The 23,197-nt window shown below is 36.2% G+C and overlaps 1 protein-coding gene across 9 annotated transcripts in view; it reads left to right on the forward strand.

The window, feature by feature from the left end:
* The window catches only part of LOC108616516 (uncharacterized), a 69,109-nt gene that overhangs the window by 27,189 nt on the left and 18,723 nt on the right, over positions 1 to 23,197 (forward strand). For 8 of the 9 annotated variants that reach the window (XM_089464026.1, XM_089464030.1, XM_089464036.1 and 5 more), the window contains 2 exons: positions 1,815 to 2,215; positions 18,196 to 18,295. In XM_089464026.1, coding sequence (XP_089320152.1) covers positions 1,815 to 2,215; positions 18,196 to 18,295 — 501 coding nt within the window. Of the gene's footprint in view, positions 1 to 1,814; positions 2,216 to 17,909; positions 18,133 to 18,195; positions 18,296 to 23,197 lie in introns of those variants that run through there. The other variant, XM_089464052.1, reaches the window with a different exon arrangement.

Here is a 23,197-nt window from a genome sequence, read left to right on the forward strand (position 1 = left end):
GCTAGTCTCTCACTTCAGCTGGCGATTTGTTTTTATTTTTGCAATTTTCATTCCCTTCGTTAGTTTAAAAGTAGACGTGGTGGAATACACATGAGCGAGAGGAGCTCGCAGACTGGCTGATGGAAAACTTGCACATTGGCCACTTATTTGGCGCCAAAGTTTTGCCAATTACAGCAAAAGTTTGGATTTGATTTATTTAATGTAAACTAAGCTTAGAAGAGCCTGATGGGCTGACCTTAAAATTGTAGCAATTCAATTTGAAAAGGTAAATTAATTAAAGCCAAACAAAAGCACAAGAATGAAATTCAATTTATAAACCAAGCTCGTAACTCTGTCCCTTTTTATCGTTTATCTGAGAGCAGTTGTCCACATGCAAAATAAATTCTATTTTCCGTAATTTCTTTCCACATTGTGCCAGGTTTTATGCTGCAAAATATTGAAATTGATTTTAGTTGCATATGTTGCAGTAAGTTCTCCCACTTTTCTCTCTCTCTTTTTCTGTCCCTCTCTTGCATCTACCTCAATTTACGACCCGGCCACATGAGCACAGCAGGACTAAAACGTATTGTCGTGCATTTCCCTAGTCTGGCCTGGCTTGGCCAACAGAATTCATAGTTTATACCCACGCGACTTGGCCAGGATTCTCAGCATTTGCGGTTGCCCAGAAGGCCGGACGAATGTATAAATTGTATTTCCATGGATTGCCTTTTGTGCAGCAAAAGCGACAAATTAAAAGGTGGCCACGTTGCCAGGGGAATAATAATAAAGTCAACTGGCCCGACTTGCACATCTGTGCTTTAATTTCCTAAGCACGCAGCCTCCTCAACTGCCCCAGACTGCATGAATTTCAGCTTTTTATTACAAAAGAAATATTTGCGTACCGAAATAAATAAAATAATTACTTGTGCTGAGAGTTGGCACAACAAAGCAAACCAGGCCTTCAAGAGGAATTTTAATTATGCGGCCCTACATAATCAAAATTGAAGTTTTACATTTATAAAATATTCAAAATAATAAATATAAAATTTAATGAACAAAAATCGTGTATTAAATTTAATTTTTATTTATTATTAATTATAAAATATTCAAAATAATAATTATAAAATTTAATGAACAGAAATCGTATATTAAATTTAATTTGTATTTATTATTAATTTTTTTTTTTTTTTTCTTAATATAAAGTTGCTCAACTTGTCATCAAATTAATATTTGGATTTTTTTTTAATTTATGAAAGTTGTAATAATATGTTACATAATTATATATAATTATATTTAAAAAATAAAAATAATAATAAAATAATAATAATAAAAATAAAAAAAAAATGAATGACTAAAATTTTGATACCTATAAAAATATAACAGTTAGACTCATTTTATATTTCCGAATTGTTTTGAGTGAAAATAAAATGATTATTTAAGGACAATTGTACTGAAACATCAAGTCCCATTATTATAAAGGAGCCCTATATAGACGTAGCTTTCAAATACATGCAGCTTATGGAACTATGTAATATCATGTAAATTATGACAGTTACGACAACTCACATCAGTTGCGAGCTGGAGAGAACCAGACGCACTCAAACGGAGCTGCAGTTAGACTGTGCAGAATGCTTTTAGTTGACTCGCTTCATCATCCGCTACTGTAGCTGTACTTCTTAAGCACACACACACACAGAAATACACACACATACACAGAGAGAGAATACACGCAGAGGACTTAAATATGCAACCATTTTTATATGCTACATAAAATGTTTCTTTCCGTTCCTTTCTTTTACTTTTTGCTTTGCGCTGATGGCGTTGCTGACGCGTAGATTTAAGTGGCTTCATTAAATTACTGGAGCTACCGAAATACACGAGCGTTGTAAAGACTTTAAATGCGGGCATTAATATAGACACCGATGTGGACCTCGATGACGATGGCGATGGCGCTGACCCAACAAAGCAGCCAAGTCAGCAGCGTACCCAAATGAAACAGTTGTCAGCAGACACTTTATCAGCGCCCACAGGGCGGCCAAAGGAACAACAGCAGAAACATCAAAAACAGCAACAAAATGATAAAGCTCAGAAGGAAAAGGAGAGGGAGAAGCAGAAGCAGCAGCAGCAGCAACAGCACTCGGATACCAGCAGCTTGGCCCACTGTCACCAGCTGGCGGAGCAACTGGCTTACGATTACAATAAGAGCGCTCTCTTCTGGCCCTGTCCTCAGATGAAAGTATGTATACAAACTTTTCTATCTTTGTTTCTATTGTTCAATTAATAATAGTTACCAGTGTGGAATAAGGGCAGTTCTTAAGTAGGTGAGGAAGTGAAGTTTGTAATCCCATTCTGCACCAAAAACTATGCTATAAATATTTATAAAATTAATTAGCAACGTGACTGTAAAAGGTTATTAACGAAAAATCGGGTTTTTATACCCTGAACCCATTGAAAACGGGAAATCAGTGTGTACTGGTTTTCTTAAAATGAATGTAACAGGCAGAAGGAGGCGTGGCAGACCCCACAGAGTATATATATTCTTGATCGGGGCGATGAGCACAGTCGATTTGGCCCTGTCCGTCTGTCCGTATGTTTGAACGTGTCGATTTCAGAAGATATAAGAGCTAGTGATATAAGAGCTACAATTGACGCGGATATCGATTTTATCTCCAAAATAACTCTTCCCGTTATTTTTTATCGACTAAAAGCATTATCGAAAATAAGCTATTTAATTATATCTAAAATATCTTTATAGAATTTGGATTTTTGTTATAATTCACCCCCACCTCTATATCTACCCCCTTACCACCTTATAATCAGAATCTGAAAATTAAGTTCCCATACTAAGGCGACACCATGCGTGTTTATGTCTGCGTGCCTATATGTGTCTGTATGTGTGTATAACTTGTGTAAGCAGAAAGACGCAAAGAATTATTAAAATATCAGTTGCTCGAAGGGCTTAGGGGATCTCGTAGTCGAGCAGTCTCGACTACAGCTTTCTTACTTGTTTACGTTATGTAATTTTAAAGATGTGAACTGCAAAGAATTCAATTCAAATTAACTCCAAAATTGGAAAAGATCTATAGCTGTCAATACATACTTTCAGTCTAATTTGCCACAGTAATGCTTAACTAAAACGCATTTGAATCTTAATTAACGCTCTTATAATTACATTTACATTAAGCATGCTAAGTGGTCTGCCTCTCCAATGCAAGCATTGAGTGACTCGCATTCCAATGCGACATTTTTCATGGAATTCAAGGCTAAACCATTCCAAACATTCACAATTCCTCCTAAGTAAGTTTTGGTGTACAGCAATTTCTGTTTCCAGCTGAGCGCATAAGAAGCGTACGTTCATTTAACACAGATTGCAGTCATAGCTGCAGCCAAAATCAACCTGAACGCAAATGCTTAACCAACTAACCATCAGGCATCTGGCTGCTGAAGTTTTACATTTTTCTGAGCAGGTCCTCCAGAAGCATCAGCTCAGTGAAGTTGAAACTGAAAGGCGGCCCCAGGCGCAGCTGAATACATAATGGAAATAGCAAAGAGACTAAAGTTGAGGCTGCAACTAAGTGGCCAGAACAAGTGGGAGTCTAACCCCAAATATGTTGCAGCAAAATACTTGATAAAAGTCGGAATTAGTTTTTGTAGCAACTCTAAGAGAATTTGCCGTTGCCGTTGCTGTTGCTGTTGCTGTTGCTGTTGTTGTTGTTGTTGTTGTTGTTGTTTTCTTTTTCAACTACTACTATTTGCACTTCATTTAAAGTGCATGACATAGTTCGCAAATTGTAGTACGTAATTCTTAAGCATTTAATGGTTACCATTCCCTCTGGCCAACGGCCATAAATAGCTATATAACCAAAATATCCTTGAGGCAAGTGTGTATGCAAAATAGAGTATATAAGTCCAAGCAAACATTTAGATTTAGATTTATATTATCGGGGCAAGCCCCAATAGCTGTAGAGTATCTTGCCATTTGCCTGTTCAGCTTTAGCCTCTTGCTAACTTCATACTTAATGAGCACAAGTTTGAAAGATTGACTGCCAAGAGATTGCAAAGTTGCTGAAATGTCTGGAAAATTATTAATGAAAAATTAAAGTTTGCGAAATGCGATGACAAATTAGGACAGAGCTTCTGACAAGTACGACAGTGCTTAATCTGAGCAATGGATTTTAAATGAGCTGTGTGAACGTGAAGAGAGAAATGCATCCGAGCGTTGCAGCTTAGACAAAAGCCAAAAAGTTGCCAGATAAATAGCATCTGGAAGAGCCAAGCCAAACAAAGCAGACAGACAAAAGAGCCTGGCGATGGCAAAAGCTGAATTGCATATCATTTCCATGCAAATCACCCAATGAGACAGTCAAGCTGAGATAAATGGGTCTGCGTATGGAAATGGAAATGAACTCGGACATGCAGATGTGAAAATGTAGATGGAGACGTGGATGGTGATGTTAATGGATCTGCAATGTGCTCCCATCGCATCGAGCAACAATATTTCACAATGTTAAAGCATCATAATTTCAGATTCTTTTGAATGCCAATGGCCGTTAGTCGCCCGTGCATTTAAATCACTCAGTTCACAGAATGACAGGAAAGCACAGCTGAGCCCAATGCTGCGCTGTATGCCACCGAAATGAGAGTCTGCGGAAAATGCACATATTTCAGATGGCTTCACGGTGTGGCACGTGCCTCTGCCTCTCTGCCCCTGCCTCTGCCTTGTTGTTGCCTACAGCCGATTGGTGACACGTTTGTTGATCGCTGTTGGCTTTGAGTTCTCTTTTTTCTTTTCTTTTTTTTTCTTTGCCTTTTTTGTTGAGTTAACATAAAAGCTGCACAATCATAAACAAAAACCTTGCTTAGCCTGGCAGCTGTCTGCTTTTTATGGGCTGCGTTTGGCGTCAGTTGTTGAGTTCCGTCCAGTTTATGGAAATGCTGTACACAGGAGCGAATGAAGGACAACGAGTAGAGTTATTAAAAAATATGCAAATGCACATTAAATGCAGCCCCAACACACACTTCGAAGTAAGCAAGTCTATAAACACTGTGCAAGCTATTTAGAAATTGTCTGTTGCTTTCCACTAATAAAATGCCTAAGCTGGAGCTTATTAGCTTTAAAATAATGTTGAAGCTAAAAATAATAAGATTAAGTTGAACAATGCAACTTAATCTAAAGGAATACTAAAGAGAGAGAGAGAAAGAGAAAGAGGGAGAGAGAGAGAGGGAGAGAGAGAGACTGTTGCTTGAAGTTTTCTTTCCCCATGCATTTCCCCGATTCTTATCTGTTTTCTGTTTATATCTTTGATTATGTTTGCTCACATCTTCTGTATATTGGCGAAAATCAACAAAAATGAACTACGCTCAGCAGAATTTAAGCTGGCCTAAGCCTAATGGCCCACATTTTCAGCCAGAGAACTTTTTGTGTATTGTGCCAGAATGGCATATTTTGCCTACTCTGCATAAAAATTAAGTCACCGTTTAAATATTTCATTTTTTTCTTGGAATTGCCACAAAATGTAATGATAGCATCTTTGAATAAGGAATTAAATAAACTTATTTATATAGAATACATTTTGCTGACTAACAAACTAGTCTATACTTCTTCTATTTAAAGCTCAGGTGCAAGTTGTATATATAGATATTTAATAGATAAATTTCAATTAAATAAGACTTTAAAAGTCCGCTCTATCTGGCGGAGACTTCACTATAAATCAGTTTAACGGCAAATAAAAGTAAACTGCACTAAACTAAGCTCATGCCTGTGTAGCTATTTAAGTGCATGCAACGCCCACACATGGGCGAACATTAAACCACAAGCACAACTGCGTTAGCGGAGCTTCATTTTTTTTTTTTTGCAGAGCAGCGAGCTCAATGTCCAAGCTGCGATGCGGTCCAGTCGACCGGGCGGTGGACTGGCGAAATGTTGTTACGAATAGAAGAGTTTTTTAATTGGCAATACAAAACGCTTGTCGTTAACACTAAATGTTGCAAGCCAAGTTAGCATGGCGCTCAAAAGTATGCAACGAGCATGGGACAAGAGCGGAGCTGGACTGAAATGATTAAATGAAAATGTTGCAGACTAGGTAATAGATTGAGCTTTTCACGAAACGAAAATATTTCAGCATTTCGCCCATTCAGCATGCGATATAGATCTAACATGCTCTTTTTGCACGTTACGAACGGGCACGCAGAGTATACAAAACATGTCCATTAAATCAACAGTATTGAGCAACAACGTAACAAAGCGTGCAATTAACTGTGATTCTTATGCCCTGGCCAATAGTTGTGCAGCGCGTGTCCAATGGCGCACGCCTACAACTACTACTACAACGGGAAAAGCAAACAGCAGGGCCCGTGAGCATCGACCGCGCCCTAAATCAGCGACACGAATAAAATTGCATTTTGGCGTTCAGCTCGAATGGGCGGGTTGCAAAACTCGCAAAATGTTGAATTCGCCTTGGGATTGGAAATGAATTCTCCGACAAAGGTTTTTGCATGCTTTGAATACTTTAAAGGCAGCATGCGCTTAAAGCGACATTGCGCATACGCCCTGCATGCCAGCTGCGCACAGCTCAGGCACTGCCGTAGATAGGTAACTAAATTGGCGCAAAAACCAATTTGCAGACATCCAATTTGCATTCTTCATTGTGTCCCAGTGTTATCGGAATTTCGTATAACTTTTTCTTTTTTTTTTCAAAATTACCTATTGAAGTGTCTACAGCAAGTGAAAATTGTTAAGATTACAATGGACTGAGCTGAGAAATATGCTCAACAGAGCAACAGAAATGCAAATTTATTAAATAGCATATACTATATAACACAAGAGTATATTGGAGCTCTTCTTCTTCCTTTTCTTCCTTTCTTCTTTATTATGAAAATGGTATATGAATATGGAATGAAATGATTTTTTAGATTTACCCATGATCAATTGGAACTACAAATAGTATTTAAAAATATATAATTTATAATATATATATTTAACTTAATAAAAATAAAAAGTAAATTTGTAATTACGTGCATCACTTTTTTTATTAACAATTGTGTTTCAGAAATTTATATCGCAAGTATTTTATGCATTTTTGCACAATTCATAATTGCGCTTAATTGAAATGCTCTGTACTGTTTGACTTTTCCATTGTGCAGCTGGGCAAATAAAACAATAATCGCATTTACACAGAGCTCACACTCAATTTATGCGGAATTGTGGGCCAAATACAAATAAACTGGGATAATAGGAAACCCGCATCAAATACATTTTAGTTTTAATTTGCTATTCATTGAATTGGAAGCATCAGGCCAACTAACATCAACTCCTGCTTTACTTTGCCACATATGTATGTTTCATATGTTTCATGCAGTTTACTGCATTCGCAATATAACAGAAAAAGTTTTGTGGCTTTTTATACTCTTCACCAAAATGCTGTGAATGGGAATGGATGGAAGGAATGGAATATATTTAAAAGTGAAAAGTTTCTTGCTGAAAAAAGAAGTTAAATTATAATAATATAATCTGCTGCAAATTGTACCATGTACAGTTATTGAAATATAGAAAATAATCTTTAAGCCAGATCAGTCGTTAATAAATAATCAAATATTAAATAATTGCTAATGTCTTTCAATGAACGAATATATAGGGTATCACATAGTTGGGTGCACATTTGAGGTCTGTCAGTCAGTTAATAGTTGTCGATGTTGGTTTAAAGCGCTCGCATTACTTAATACGGCAAAATGCATTCGATCCCATTAAATGGGATATACGTGGGCGTCATTTGAATTTAAGCAAATAATGTCTGAATTCAGTTTGCATGCAACTGAACCATGCATATCCTCACTTAATCCCACTGAGCACATGCAAACAACTTAATGAAGATTAATGCATTTCACAGTGCAAGCCCCTGAGACAAGTCGAATCACAATAAGATTGTCATTTCCGAATGCACATTTGAATACGTTTGAATGCACCCGAGAGCCACGTAACATCAACAGCAGCAATGCTATGCGTCCTTCACTCAGTCCGTCAGTCTGTCAGTCTGTCTGTCTGTCTGTCTATCTGTCAGTTAGTCCGTCAGTCAGTCAATCAGTCAGTTAGTCAGTTAGTCCGATTGTAGGCCAGTCAGCCAGGGAGTAGATGCATTGGCATAAAGTGTGGCCGTGTATGTGGGAATCGCTCATCTGAACCGGTCATAGCCGGCATTTCGCCTTCACTCAATCAGTTTGACAAGTGACAATCGCATCGGAAACTCTGAGCGCTCTCTCTCTCTCTCTCTCTCTCTCTCTCTCTCTCTCTCTCTCTCTCTCTCTCTCTCTCTCTCTCTCTCTCTCTCTCTCTCTCTCTCTCTCTGATAACAATGATGGCATTCATTCATTCAATCATTCAACGGCTGTCATTGTTTAGTGAGCTGTGCAACTGCAATAGAGCATAATGCTTACACGCACAACAAACTATAAAATACATATATGTAATATAATATGATATACAATATGATGTATATATTATTATATACTTAGCAGCTTTTATGGGTTTTCATTAATTTTAAAATGAATTGACCTATTAGATACTCTCAAAGTTAATTACAGTTTGTATTTAATCAAGTGTGGCTTTAATAAGCTAAGCCTCGGGCCTCATGTTAATTTTAATTTTAGCTGGAAAAATGCAATTCAATTATCCACAATGCATTTACCGTGTTCATCTCCTGCATATTGCGTGGTTTTTCATTTTGCATGGGCAAACACACATTTGGTACAGCGATGCGGGCCTCAAAATAAATAAATGATAGACATTAAACAATGTTATATAATGAATGATGCAATATTTTTATATTTTCAAAAAGATTTACTTTAAGAATGCTATAGAAAATACCGTATTCATACCACAAGCAAGCCAGCTACTTTGTAATCCCATGCCTTAGAAATATGGAATTTTTCATGTCTTCCATCATATCATATATTAAATCCTGGATAATCAGCTCTGCGCTATCTTCAAATGTGTTAAGAGCAGCTGACAGTCGCCTCGCTTGTCGCTTGCTGAGTTGAGTCTGTTGTTGTTGTTGTTGTTGTTGTTTTTGCTTAGCCTCGTTTCAGTTTCATCCTGATTGATTGCTGTTTACGCGCCTGGCCACGCCCTCCCCTTCCCGCGCGTCGGTACCCAGCGACTGGTTTTTAATTGCAACAGTCTTTTGCGCTGGCATTTTGTAATTCGATTTCACGTTGCTCGCACGCATTCAAATATCGTTGCCTGCCTTATTTTGGCCAATGTCAGGTGGCAGGCAGGCAGCCACCGGGCTCCAATCTCGATTTATTGCAGCAGACATAGCCCAAAACAACATCAGGCTACCCATCGCATTTTAATGAAAATTGCTTCGCTATGAAATACCAGCGCCTATGTGCAGTTGCATAAGCCAGCGCTGGCCGCAGTAGAGAGTGGAATGTGCTTCAATTAGATTAAAAGTAGTACTTGGTTACGACTGAAACTTAATTTAATCACTGTTGCAGCTAGCGTTTTTAATGTGCTTGAAATGATATATGAGTCGTCAAGTATTTTTAATTAGTTGTTCTTGTTGTTATTTTTCTATTCACTTCATATTTTATACGCAATATAATACGTTTTCTCTTGAATGAATGGAAAAATGTGAAATCCAAAAAGTGTGAATACAATTGAAATCTCATTCTGTCTCTATCTATATATCTCTGTGGCAAATAACTGTTTTCTATAGAGATACATTCTAAAAGAATTTCACAATACATTTACATTTCAATTAACATAATTTTAAGCGTAATTCAAATAGATATTAATTAACATATATTTCAATTCAACATATTTCCTTTACTAAATTATCATAGCCAAACATTGTTCACATTATTTAATCAACTTTTAACTTAACTATTCACTGGAATAGAAAAGAATTAAATTTTAATATTTTGTTCTTCTTTTTTTTTTTTCTTTTTTAATAAGTTCTTTTCATAGCTATACAAAAATTAATCGTATTTTTTGAGCTCTTTGAAATTTGCTGTCATATAAGATTTTTCTTAGATAGTCCTGAACTGCTGGCGCATTAGCAGCATCTATCTTTATCAATATTCTTAATCTTCTTAAACTCTTGCTTTCACTTTGGATTCGATGGGGCTACTTGAGCAGTTGATGTTAACCGTGACGCACCAGACACAAACACAATTAAGTGCACTCGTGCGAGCAATGTCCTTTGTCGTTGTGTGGCATGTGTGTGCGTGTGTGTGCAATAAGTACACTTGCAACGCAGCTGCTTGAATGCCACAATATCGCATATTATCGTTCTCCCACCCTTGGGTTCGCCATCTCCTTTGCTTTGTCGCGTCAAGCGCCAGAAAGAAAGAAAAACACATTACGTATACGCAATGCTTTCCAGTAAATGGAATGGTACAGCAAATGGAGCTTTGTTTTGCCAGCAGCAGCTCAACGCTGAAATTGGCTTGTTTATTATGACGCTACGATAAGTTCTTGGGTCATTGCACCCCCCCCACCGTCACGCCCATGCCCCAAGGGGTAAATGCTTACCGCAGCTAGCCAAGGCGACTTTAATATTGTTTTCAACAATTTGTTCACACATGTGTAGTTGGAGAGCACAAAATCTCGTTAAGCTTCGCTTGCTTGCAAACTCTCCTTTCACACGTGTTTATTGACTCCGAATTTAAAGCAAATTTTTTTAAATTTTATTTGCTTGTAAAGGGTTGAACAGTCTTTCTAAACAATTTAATGTTAATCGATCCACTCGTTATTCTCAATAATTTATCTACTTTATGAAAAGAATTTAAAAGGTATAAATATGAATAGAGTCTGGTATAAAATTTGTACTGGCCCTAACTAAAATAGACAATAATAACAGTTGCAGCTAAAATTTTGAAGCAAATAATTCTGAAACTACCTGCTGTGACAGTTCACAAAGTTTCAATGGGATTTATTTTAATTATGTGTGACAGCGAAAAATACAAATTAATGCAATTCGGGAAAGTTGGTGGATAAAACTATATTCGTTTGTTTATTGCATTCAAACTGAATTAAATAAATGCACAATTATATATGCATTTTATTAAATTGTAAATGTTAATTACGTAAATAAATTGTATATTGAATTGAAGAGCAAAACATAATCGATGCTTGCACATTAAAATTAATTTATTAATTATGTAAATATTTTATTACGAATTCTCACAAAAAAAAAAAATAATAATAATGATAATAATAATTTCCGCTCGCTAAGTAGATGCAATAATAAAAGTGCGTTAATTAAATATTCGATAATTATGCATATTAAATTTGCATTAAAGTGTTTAAATAAGGTAGTTAATTAACAATTAGCTAGTTGGTATTAAGATTCCCAACAATTGAATTCATTTTACGTTTGGTAATTCAAACAGTTTTTCGTTGACAAATCCACTTAAGTGTATTTTAAGTGCAAACTGTTGATCCAGTGATTTAACAGTCATTTTGGCAGCATTGAATATTCATTAATTGTGATATATGGCACATGAGACGGAGAATGTGAGAATATTTAAAGCGCCTCTGACGGACGCAGCAGCAACCGTGCGTATACGTAATATTTCACTTATTTTTCTCGTATTTGGAGGCGACAGGCGCATCCTGTGGCAAACAAATAAAAACAGGAAAATGTTTAATTTCATGGAATTTAATTGGTTTCGGTTTTTGTTCGGTTTGCCCTGCAATTGACTTATTGGTCCCTTTAACCGAGGTCTAATCAAATATGCCAATCACGTGAGTCGATACGAATGAAAATGAAATTGTTCTTAATTTGCGTGACACGCATCGAAAACCAATTCAGGACCACAAATCGGCACACAAACACTCACACTGACACTGACACTCACCCACACACAGACACATCAAAAGTCATCCACAGACTGTAGATATGTATGTACGGCAGGTGTAAATAAGTCGGCAGCTTGTTAGCCAAGTAGAGCTATCTTTGTGGGTGGCATGCATATTTAATGCGCCGCCTGCAATGGCCCGGTTGAAATCCATTTATGTGCATAGCATGTGTTTGGCAAAGTGAAAGTGTTTAACAGCTGCCTTAAGAGTCTGCATAAGCCATGATATGCTCACACCTCTTTGCGGACAACCCAATACAAATGACCCATTAAACAATTATACAACGAACAGATACCTACAGTTAGCATACAGCCAAAGCTTAATAGCCAACTCGCTAGTTAAATGTCAGTAAAATGTCTCAAAGATTTTTATGAATTTTAAACTGTTTTTCCTACTTTACTTACATATGAAAATCTTCAGTACTAAAGGTTATTTAATTTACATTAATTGCTAAAAAATTATGCAATGTTTATTAATTGCATTTTAAAAAAGAATCAAGTTTGATTATTACTTATATTTATTACTTATTTACTTATTATTATTTAAAAAATAAAATTATTAGTTTTATTATTTCTTATTATTATGTATTATTATAATTTATTATTATTAAAAATTATTTAAAAATGTAATTTATTTATAATTTATGCATACAATATTTTTTTTAATATTCTTAAAACATAATATTCAATATTCATATTACTTAATCATATGTAAATTCAGTATGATTAATAAAATAATTACAAGTTATCTTAGCCTTGAGTCATATATTTTTTCGTAGAAAATTTACAGCTGGCAAGCATATCATACGACCTCACACCAAATGGTTGACCACTGGAAAGGACAGTGACACCTTGAATTCCAGGCAAGCCTTCCGGTAATAATAAGCCGAGAAAGCAATCAGTTATATAAGTTTTCGCTTCTGGCGCAGTGCAGCGTCTTTTGAAATCGTAAAAATACTCTACAATGTTCACAATAATAATCATAAATTCAATGATCCTTTTTGCAGCCCTTTTTTGACCTTTTAGCCATGTTAACAAATGAGCCGCCCAAATGGACACTTACTTAAATGTTCCTCAATTATTTATAAGGAGCTCGAAAAAAATAATGAGGAAAACTTAATCAGCGAACTAGTCCAAGGCAGGTTAGCGTTTATGCGGAATGATCTTAAATTTTGGTGATTTTTTTAAGAATTGAAGTATGTAAATACTAGATAAACAGATGGAGACTTAAATATAGGGAGAAAATGTGTAAACGCAGGATTATTTTTGATCGGAATATATACATACATACATACAAACCTAAACCTAAAATATTAATTGATATTTTTTTTCAGACATTTTTTCCGTTAGGAATTTTTGTTCTATATTTTATATTCACAATTGAATAGAGATCCTTAAAAGATTTATAGACATTCAAAATTCATACTAAATAAAAGATAATGCTGCACCTAAATTATAAGCACTTAAACCGTTTTCGTATGAAATTGCGCATAAGAACATAATTATGGCCCATTTAAGGTAAGACTTTAATGACATTGAGAGCCTTTTTGAACAGATAATAATTTCTTAGGAAATAACAACGTGAGCGCAATGAGCAAATGTTTACACAACTTTTTTCTTTTTGGTGTGAAACAGATAGTGTACGAAAGGCCAGACAGCACACAGTGTTACACAATAGTCGGCCAAAGTAAACAACTCAGACGACAACTTAAATATATTTTACTTGTCATACAATATCAGCTTACAGCAGTCAGGACATCGAATGACGGAGCGCCTTTTGCAAAAATGTTGCAGATAATATTGGACTGGACAGCTATGTTGTTTGATGTGTGCATAAATCGTAAATGAGAATTATTAGAGGCCTCAGACAAATATTGGACTGACATTAGGAAAACATTTGGCAAACACTGAAACACACATCAAACAAACATTTCGGCAGTCAAAGCGTTTTCAATTCAAGTCAAGCTAAAGCGGAAAACAGTAATTTTCCAAGTGCTTAAGCGAAAGTGAAAACCATTTGGAAATAGCAGCACGTGCGCATTCTATGTGATTTGCATGTGTGTGCATGTATGTGTGTGTGTGTATGCATGAGTGTGATTCAATCTGACAGTCATTTGGTCAGACAACCAGCCGGCAGCCAACGCTGCTGTGTAACTTTATAGCACCTCAGTGTTTGCTGCCACTTTGCCACACAATAAACATAGTTATTTCTCTTATTCTGCATTTCTGGCCAAGCAAATCGGAAAAAAGAGCTGACCAAACTGGGCCGAATGTTAACCGTATTTCTGTGCGGCCTCTACAACTGCCTATGCCAATGCCTTCTCTTACTCTCACTCCCTTTTCTTTCCCCCTCGCTCTCTCTCCCTCTTTCTATTGTTTAATGTGAGGCAGTGGCTGCTGCTGCTGCTGCTGCTGCAGACACATGTTTTGGCCATTTATTTTCAGTTAAATGACAGCAAATTAAGTGTCGGGCACAAGTTTTGCCTTTTATTGTCCTATATTGATAATGATGACTGCATAAAAAGAGTGCGCGCATTAATTTTTATCTGAAAACGACAGCTGCTTGTTATTGGACCTGCCAGAAAATATCTGAAATATAAAGCATTTCAATATAAAAGTAAAGTGCGGCAGCTCTTAATCAAACATTGCCATTCAAAGCACATACAATTTTTTTTCAGTGATAATCATCAAGACTTATTTCCTAAAGTGAATATAAAAGGCAGAGACAACTTTAAAATTCACAAACAAAAAGAGCTTTTAAGCATATATTATCAATTTTTTATATAAATATGTATATTTCATTAAATTTTTTACTGTAAATTTACGAAACTATATTCAATTATTTAGATTTATTATTTATGGAATATTATTTATGAAATGTTGAAGAAAATTTCAAACATTAATAGCAAGTAAGAAGGCTCTAGTCGAAACTCTTCGACTAGGAGATACTCTGAACCCTCCAAGGTGATATTCGGATCATTCTGCACTTCTTTTGTGTACATACATCCAGAGGCAAGTATAACCACGCGCTTTGCTAACTGCGATCTTGAAAGAGGTCAGTGACCTTGACGGGGGTCGGTGACCTTGACAGGGGTATAATCTATGTCATAATCGCATAAAGGGGGGTTAGGCTATAGTGGGTGGGGAAGGGAAGTGGAATGGATCTTGATGGGAATGATCGTATTTCAATTACTAGAGAATTGTGCTTTGGAATATACACACATATACGTTTTGAAATTTGCATGAAGATAGTCCGTCTACAAAAGAAAGTATTCAAAAAATAAATTCACATGTGTGCATAAAATAAGTGCGGAATGATTCAAATATAAGCTTGGAGGGTACAGGGTATTTCCTAGTCGAACAATCTCAACTACTTGTTATACCTATACCTTATACCTTACTTGCTGTACCTATCTCTAGCAAAAGCTTTCACATGTCATATTTTCATTAAGGTCAAGTAAAATGTTATAGTAAACTGCATTATTTGATTATTTGTTAATACTTTAAGTCCACTTAATTTGATTACTTCATGATTATCTGCTAATTAACTTAATCGACTGCTTTACAATTGACAATTGAATATTTGTAGCAAATATATAATAATTGAATAATATAATATAATAAAATATATAATAATTGAATAATATAATAATTGAATAAACTATAAACTCAATATATTGCTTTGTAATTAAACCAATGATGTCAAAATTAAGTTGATTGAGCTGGCAAAGCGAATTACGTTTGCTTTTCAGTAAATGCCGAGGGAGATGTTTGAAGCAGTTGAAGCAGATATGTTTGCAAAGTTTTGAATGTTGTGCTCAAGGGATTCAATCACATTCGTATAAATATGTTAAAACCCCTAACTAAATTATGAGCATTGCTTGGCTGTGCAATAAGGACACTCCCCAAATGAAGGACATGAACAAAATGTTGCTTAAGAATAGGGATGAGCCAAGGGACCAGGACAAGGGCAAGGGCAAGCCAGGCTAAGGCGCGGGCCAACAATCTTGGGAGGCATACAAATGTCAAATATTTGCTGAGCTGTGATTAATGTTGATTCTGCGCTCAGTGCGGGTCCTTTGCATGGGATTTTGGCCGCTTAGCACCGCCTAATGGGCCCATTCACCTGTAACAGCCAGGAAGAAAAGCAACGACTGCGGAAATTCATTTTCTGTACAAAAGAAAAGAAAAAAAAAAAACTGATGAAAAAGATCTGCAAAAGGAAAAAAAATGTTATTGCTTCGCATGAATTTGATTTGGCTTGCCCTTTGCATGGCAATTAATTAAATTGATTGAATGTTTAACAATTTATCCAGCAATAAAACAAGGTGCCAGCCGGACACGAGCTGCAAACAATAAGGCGAAAGTACATCCCCTAGATGCCCCAACGGCTCAAGTGCACTTAGCTGCCAGCAAAGTGGTCAAACTGAGCAAGTAAATAGCCAAGTTGCCATGCCTGGTCACGTTGTGTCAATAGACATCCGAAATGCACTTTGATGCCAAGCCTTGCAGCTGTTGCCACAATTTGCAGACCATTTTTTTATTGAGCTCTCGCACAAGCCACTCAAGCTGTGCTGCATATTGATGATTGCTAGGGTGAGCTGCGAGTGCTCAAATGCTATTTATTTATTGCACGTATCAAGCATAATAAAATACAAGAACAACAAAAAATCGATATGAAATTTGCCTCAAAATTTACTTAAAACTTATGCAGCCCGCGCAGTTCAGTTTCAGGAATTGCTAATTAAACTTATACAACTTTAGCTTAAGCAATAAGATATGCAAAAAAGAAAAATAAGCAAATAAATTAAAAGTTATAATAAGCAAAGTTATAAGACACTTTTCAGCTAAAGCTGTTCAAGTTGGCAATTGTAATTTTCTTTTCAACTGCAAGTCGAAGTTTAAACGACAAAAAAATGCCAAGCGACAAATTTATAAATATTTAATAATATTTAATAAATATTTATGTATTTCATATAAAATATTAAATATTTAAATTTAAATTTAAAAATAATACAAAACTATTTCATAATAAAAGTAATCTTCTGCTTTGGGTGGTCTTATTTTATAAAATATCTAATTTAGGCAATCGAAATAAAATTAAAAATTAAATATATTACTTACGCTGGTTCACTATGAACAGAATTTAAACTCTTTAAAAAAACTCCCAAATGATATAAGGTCAGCAAATTCCTCATTCTTATCAAAATTGTTGCTCAATCCAGTTAAGTATACGCATAGCTGCAAAATATGAGACAGTAATCGCATTCATTGTTTTGTGCTTTTTATTTATGTGCCAAAATATAATAATAAAAATAAACAAAAAATGCGAAAAATAAAATGGCAAATCATTGCCTAATCAGATCAGCCAGTCCCCATTGCTGGCTCAGTTGATTGCTTCCGTTGTTCCTGGTGCCGAGTTTAAAATTCAATTTTGTAGAAAATTGTGTGTTTCACAATTCAACGTTTTTCAATTTATTTCATCGGCAAACAGCAGAAAAAATAAAGAGAATGTGGAGAAGCCAACATAGGGGACCATTTAGCCAGTCGAGTAGCCAAGCCAACCAGCAGAGGCAGCTCGGCCAGCTGTCCAGGGCGCAAACTCAAATCAACTCCAAGCAAAATGTGAGAAACAGCCAAAAATACAAAATACAACAACAACAAAAAAGGTCAAAAAGGTACCAAACAACTTTAAGCAACGTGCAGGCCCAGCTCCTACTACCATCAGCCCTCATCACGGCCAATACAAAATCGAATATTTTGTCCCTTTCCATTCAATGGCAATAGACGGGGACCTTTTTATGCCTGACTGCGATGATATTTTCGGGTGTGAGGGTTCATTATTGATTGAACTTTGTTGTGCCTTATATGCTTCAAGTATACAAACACACACAAGCACACACACACGCATTCGCTTTAATGGTTTGATTAAACCTGATTGAACTGTCTATAGTAATGTGAACAATTTGGCTGTCTGACAAGGCTCGTAAATAACTCCGATCAGACATCACATAAAGCAGGCAAAGGTTAACTGATTAAGTTGGCTAAAAATATAGAAATAATATTTATTTATAACATATGACAGCGGATTAAATGTTTGATTAATAAGTCTGAAATTTGAATTAGGTTTTTTTTTTTCAATATTTAATATTCATTTCCACTAAACCAGACAAAACTAAAAGAGAAATGAAATCTAGTATAAGATAAGCAGATAGATAGAGCATGAGAGGGCCTGTTACTGACAATGAGTATATACACTTATACCTATATACATACATATATTTCTATTCTAGGGTAGGTAATGCTAAAGTGTTTTTTTTTTTTTCTTTTTTAACATTTTCATATCTTTCCTTACAGATCTCGAGCAATTTTCTGCCATCATTTGAGGCCATTTCCTTGGCTGTGCGAAGCATTGCCAGCAAGTTGAATTGGTTGCACGTTGACATCTATGTGGGCGGTAAGTAAACGTTTATTTGCCGATTAAAAGCCAGATAGTTTTAATGATTCGCAGCATCGCAATGTCAGCATTTAATTTGCATGAATCTGAATTCATTTCTTAACGCCCGTCCACATGCAATTTACAATGAAATGAAAATTGAAATTGAAATGGAAATTGCAAGTAAAAATTGTGTGCAAAAGATTTTGAGTGTATTTATTGAAAGTTTTTACAGACTTAATTGGCTGTCTGAAAGCAGTTGAAATGCAAAAAATATTTTACTCGGTTTGTGATAGTAGGTGAATATTTATTTAATGAAAGCTGGCAGCTTTAGCCCAGTAAATTAAAAGCTTACATAAGAAAAATAAAATTATTGTATACAAAATATTTATCTTCAATAAATTTAAATGCAATTTAAATTAAATGAAAAGTTACAGAAACATTTTTATAAAACAGTTTTCATAAACTATCAAGCGTTTCGTTTTTAAAGCATTTTCATGTATTTTATATACATAGAGAAATGCCCACCTTCCGCATTTACTGACCGTGATTGCAGGATACTAAGCCCGGTTATTATCTCGGCTGGCTACACGGCAGCCAAGGCTGCCCGTATTATGTTAAATATGCGCATGCCATGCACAGCCGTTGCAATGGGTCTCCGATGGACGGCTCACCTAACTCCGAATTATGGTCTAATTATTAAGACAGAATGCGGACTACGGGGAGAGCGCAGCTGACGCAGCTTGTAGCCAAGTCATAGTACACGTGTGCGTATACGCAATGCAATTAGTGGCGACATTATTATGATTAATGCCCAGCTTTGTATCCTGTGGCCCACCAAACACTTGTGTGTGTGCGTGTGCATGTTCGCAAATGTTGACTGTTGGGTAGTGAAACACAGACGGCTATTATATTGTTACGCTGCTGCATTTGAAATTTAATTAGGTGGCAAAGACTGAGCTCGTGACCAACTGCAGCATCAGCAGCAGCAGCAGCAGCAGTGGGCAAGGCCAAGGGCTCGTTGCATTGTCAGGGAAGCATCAGATGCTTAATTAATTGAAAACAGGAAAGCCAGCTGCTGCCCCAAGGCACTAATTAAAATTAAAGATCAAGATAAACATGCCAAAGCTCAAACAAACTATATATATACATATATATATATATAAACAGAGATGCACAATTTGTGACTTAATTAATTAATTAGCCAGCAGCTCGAATTGACTCGTAAAATACAATTTTTATTGAGCAAAATCAAACAAATATTGAGAACCAAGCGACATTTGTTGGTATAGCAGACGAGTTGAAGACGTCATACGTTGTCGCCCACTGCGTCCTGCTCTCTCTGTGCTTAACATAGGTTGTTGACCCCAACAAACACTGAAAATTGTGTGACAGCAGTTGAGAAATTGTATGAAAACAAAGTTGTAAAATAAAATATCAACGGCGAGTGGCAGCGGCTAGTGCCAAGTAGCACAAATAAACCCAAAATGTGCTCACGGCAATAAAAATAACCAAAGGGAATGCCAGGAAAAAATGTAAATTTGCTAGCCAAGCAGGCGAGCAAACGCGGTGTCCAACAGCGAGACATCAGAGCTACATATACATATATGTATATCTTTATATATATATATAATACATGAGCTGTGCATAAAATATGAGCGGCTGGTGTAGCAGACATCCCATTGCCAGCTAATAAAATCAGTCAGGCAGCAGCCAAAGCGGCTACAATCAGGCAAAAAGTGGAATTCTGTTATCAGTTATCAGTGTTTGATTCTTTAGAGTGAATATATAATATATATACTCAGATATAGTATTTTTATTGACGATATACATATGTATATAAGGGCTGCAATACCAGGACAAAGACATTGTGAAAGCAAATGAACCGATTCGTCTTCTGCTATAATTAAACTTAAATTGACTTTTTTGATAAATGGAAGTGTAAATAAAAAGAAATATCATATCATTAGTAAGGTTTGATTCTTGGCTTAACACTATAAGTGATCCGTATATTTATACGTTTTTAAGCTAACTAACTTGGCTTGATATATATATACTCATATTTATTTATACTCATATCTGTTACATTTCAAAGAAAACTTCTCCAGCATAACAAATGTAACTTAAATGCATATTTTTTTATTTTGCATAATGTATGCCAAAGAGAAAAAGTGAAGAATTTTGAATTTTGTTTTTAGCCACAATTTACATATAATAATACGCATATATTACAACTTTATGGAAAACATGCACATCAACGTGTCTCTCAACTTAACTCGCAAAACATATTGATGACTTCTTTAACGAACCTCTTTACGTGATTCCGTCAGATGTGAACAGAGAGAAGCACGCACAGCTGTGAAATTAGGCAGCTCTACGAGTATAAAAGGAAAGCCCTTATGGCCGTTTAGTTGGGTAAACGGAGGCCACACCCACATATCGCTGATTTATACTCACGAATACACCCACATCTACACGCCCGCACACACACACACACTCACGCACATAAAGAAACTGTTTGTAATAGCTATTCCTTGGAGAATGTTCGTGCGTATTTGGTCAAACATTTTTATGAATAATGAGGCAACATTGTTGCCCATAAATAGACCATAAACGAGACCAAGTCTATAGGCACTGAGAGAGACGTGTATGTATATATCTCTCAAGATTTTGCTGTCAGTCTGACACTGATATTAATCGCGGCTGTTGAACAATTAACAATGACTGCTTGGACTCAGACTCCTCAATTTTGGGCTTACGAAAATCATGTTGAGCTCCTTTTTATGACAGCATAATTAGGTCGAGTTGCTGCCCGATTGCTTGTCATGGCCAAAAGCACATTTTATTTATGATTTGTTTTACGCTAAGTGACAGCTAATGGACTTGGGACCATAAAAGGTGGCCAAGTGCTTGCGAACCCGGGGAAGCCATATGCCAGAGTTGATTGCCTCAGTTATGAGCTGATTGGTTTGACATTGAATTTGACTTTGGGACTGACTTTGAATCACTGACTTCAATAACATTCGGCTGTCAAGCCATCAATATTCAAATTCCGACAGTCTTAAAATTCAGCCACTTCCGCCCATCACGCTGTTGGTATTCAAGAATTTGCATAGCATATTCAAAGTATAAAATGACAAGCATGACAACATCTTGCAACTCAATCAATCGAGCTGTGAGTTTGATACTATTCCGCAATGGATTCTCTCGCATGCATTATGTAAATTCCAACACAATATGGCGAAGGATGCAATTTCAACTTTAATTGCATTTTCACGGACTCGGAAAACTTTTCCCTTACAATATCGACGACGGGCAACTGCTTCGCCCAAGAACTATTTACATATTTAAGTGGAAAAGGATGTTGCAAGTTCTGTCACCCACTACAAACACACACACACACACACACATACATTTAATCAACTTAATAATCACTTGCATAATTAACTTGAAGTTCGCATGCGGCGTGTCGCCCATTGATAAGAGCCAGGCCCCATAAAGTAGCTAGTTAGTGCATAGTTGAATTAATGAATGAGAAGGCTTCAGCCCAGTGTGGCTTGTGATAAGCACTTGACTAAACAAAAGTATTTGCTAATTTCCCTTTACAGTCACTCTACTCGGGGCTATCAGCGAGATGTGTGCTATTAATTGCCACAAATAATTAGATTAGAATTGAATTCAATTCATTCCATTTTATGACCTCATAAAGGCAGTAAAAGTCATCTGCTCAAACATTTTGTGGATGTATTAGGCAATTTGTGCTCGCTAACGAAACTCTAGGGTATTCCCCAAGTTGGGCTCTCTTTGCAATGTATTGCTCGAGTATGTAGCATATCTTTCGGCGCAGGCCTTCGTGGCGAGCATTTGCGGCGAATTAAATGAATTATAATTTTCCCTTCAACTCTTTCGCTTTCGAGTGTGTGCATAAATATTTAATTTCAAATGAAACTTTTACATATTATTGCTGGCATTTCTTAAAGCTCACGTTTAAGGCGCTTATCACAACACAGCAATGGAAATGACAATGAAACCAAACCGAATTGACACTCTACATGCTTTCGTACTTACTATTGCTATTTTACGACAAACTATTTATGTCATGCACTCAAGCACAAAGTAAGCTGGGCAACGGGAACGTATCCTTAAAGCTTTTGTAAGGATTATCTGACATATAAACTGAAATTGTGCACTGTAATTAACTCTATCTATATTATTTATTGATCGAAAACTATAGCATCAATCATTAGCGTCAATTGAAATTATCTTTGATTAAACTTTAAGGCTTCACCCTTGGTTTATTAGTCTATTAGCCACAGTTTGTAGTCGAATGGCAATAAATGGTTTAATTTTAGTGCTCGCCCATAAAGTGAGATGAGTTTTGTACAATGTCCGCTTTGTGGTGTGTCTGTCTTTTCGTCTATCTATGTATCTATCCACAGCAATTCAAAGCAAGCTACATAGACACCGTATACAAGATTTCTGAAATATTTAAAGCATTCTGCCCAACACAAATGGGCAAATCAACTAAAACCGTCTTTGTAATTTATTTTTACATTAGAGATTAATATAAAATAAATAATAACAAAAACTAGGCACTGGCAACTGCCGATTTAGCTAAACTATAATCAATCTTTCAAGCACGATGAGCCACAATAAATGTGTAATTTGGAATTTGTTGAGAATTTGCATTCTTTAATGCTGCCAGCATATGCCGCACATAGCTTACCGCACATCCTTTGTGGCTGCTTGTGTTACTTACCTCAGCTAACACACACATAAACACATTCCCGCATCGCAATGTTGCCAAGGCCAAGGAACGGCGTATTCTATGGCCATCGCGACTGTAAGCATACATACATACATTGTAGAAGAGCTGAGAGCGCATACTTAGCGCCAACTGTCTGCACTTTGCATATACTTACA

This window comes from Drosophila arizonae, chromosome 2 (assembly GCF_054131065.1).
Source record: "Drosophila arizonae isolate 15081-1271.41 chromosome 2, UAZ_ARI_1.0, whole genome shotgun sequence".
NCBI classification, from domain to species: Eukaryota; Metazoa; Arthropoda; class Insecta; order Diptera; family Drosophilidae; genus Drosophila; species Drosophila arizonae.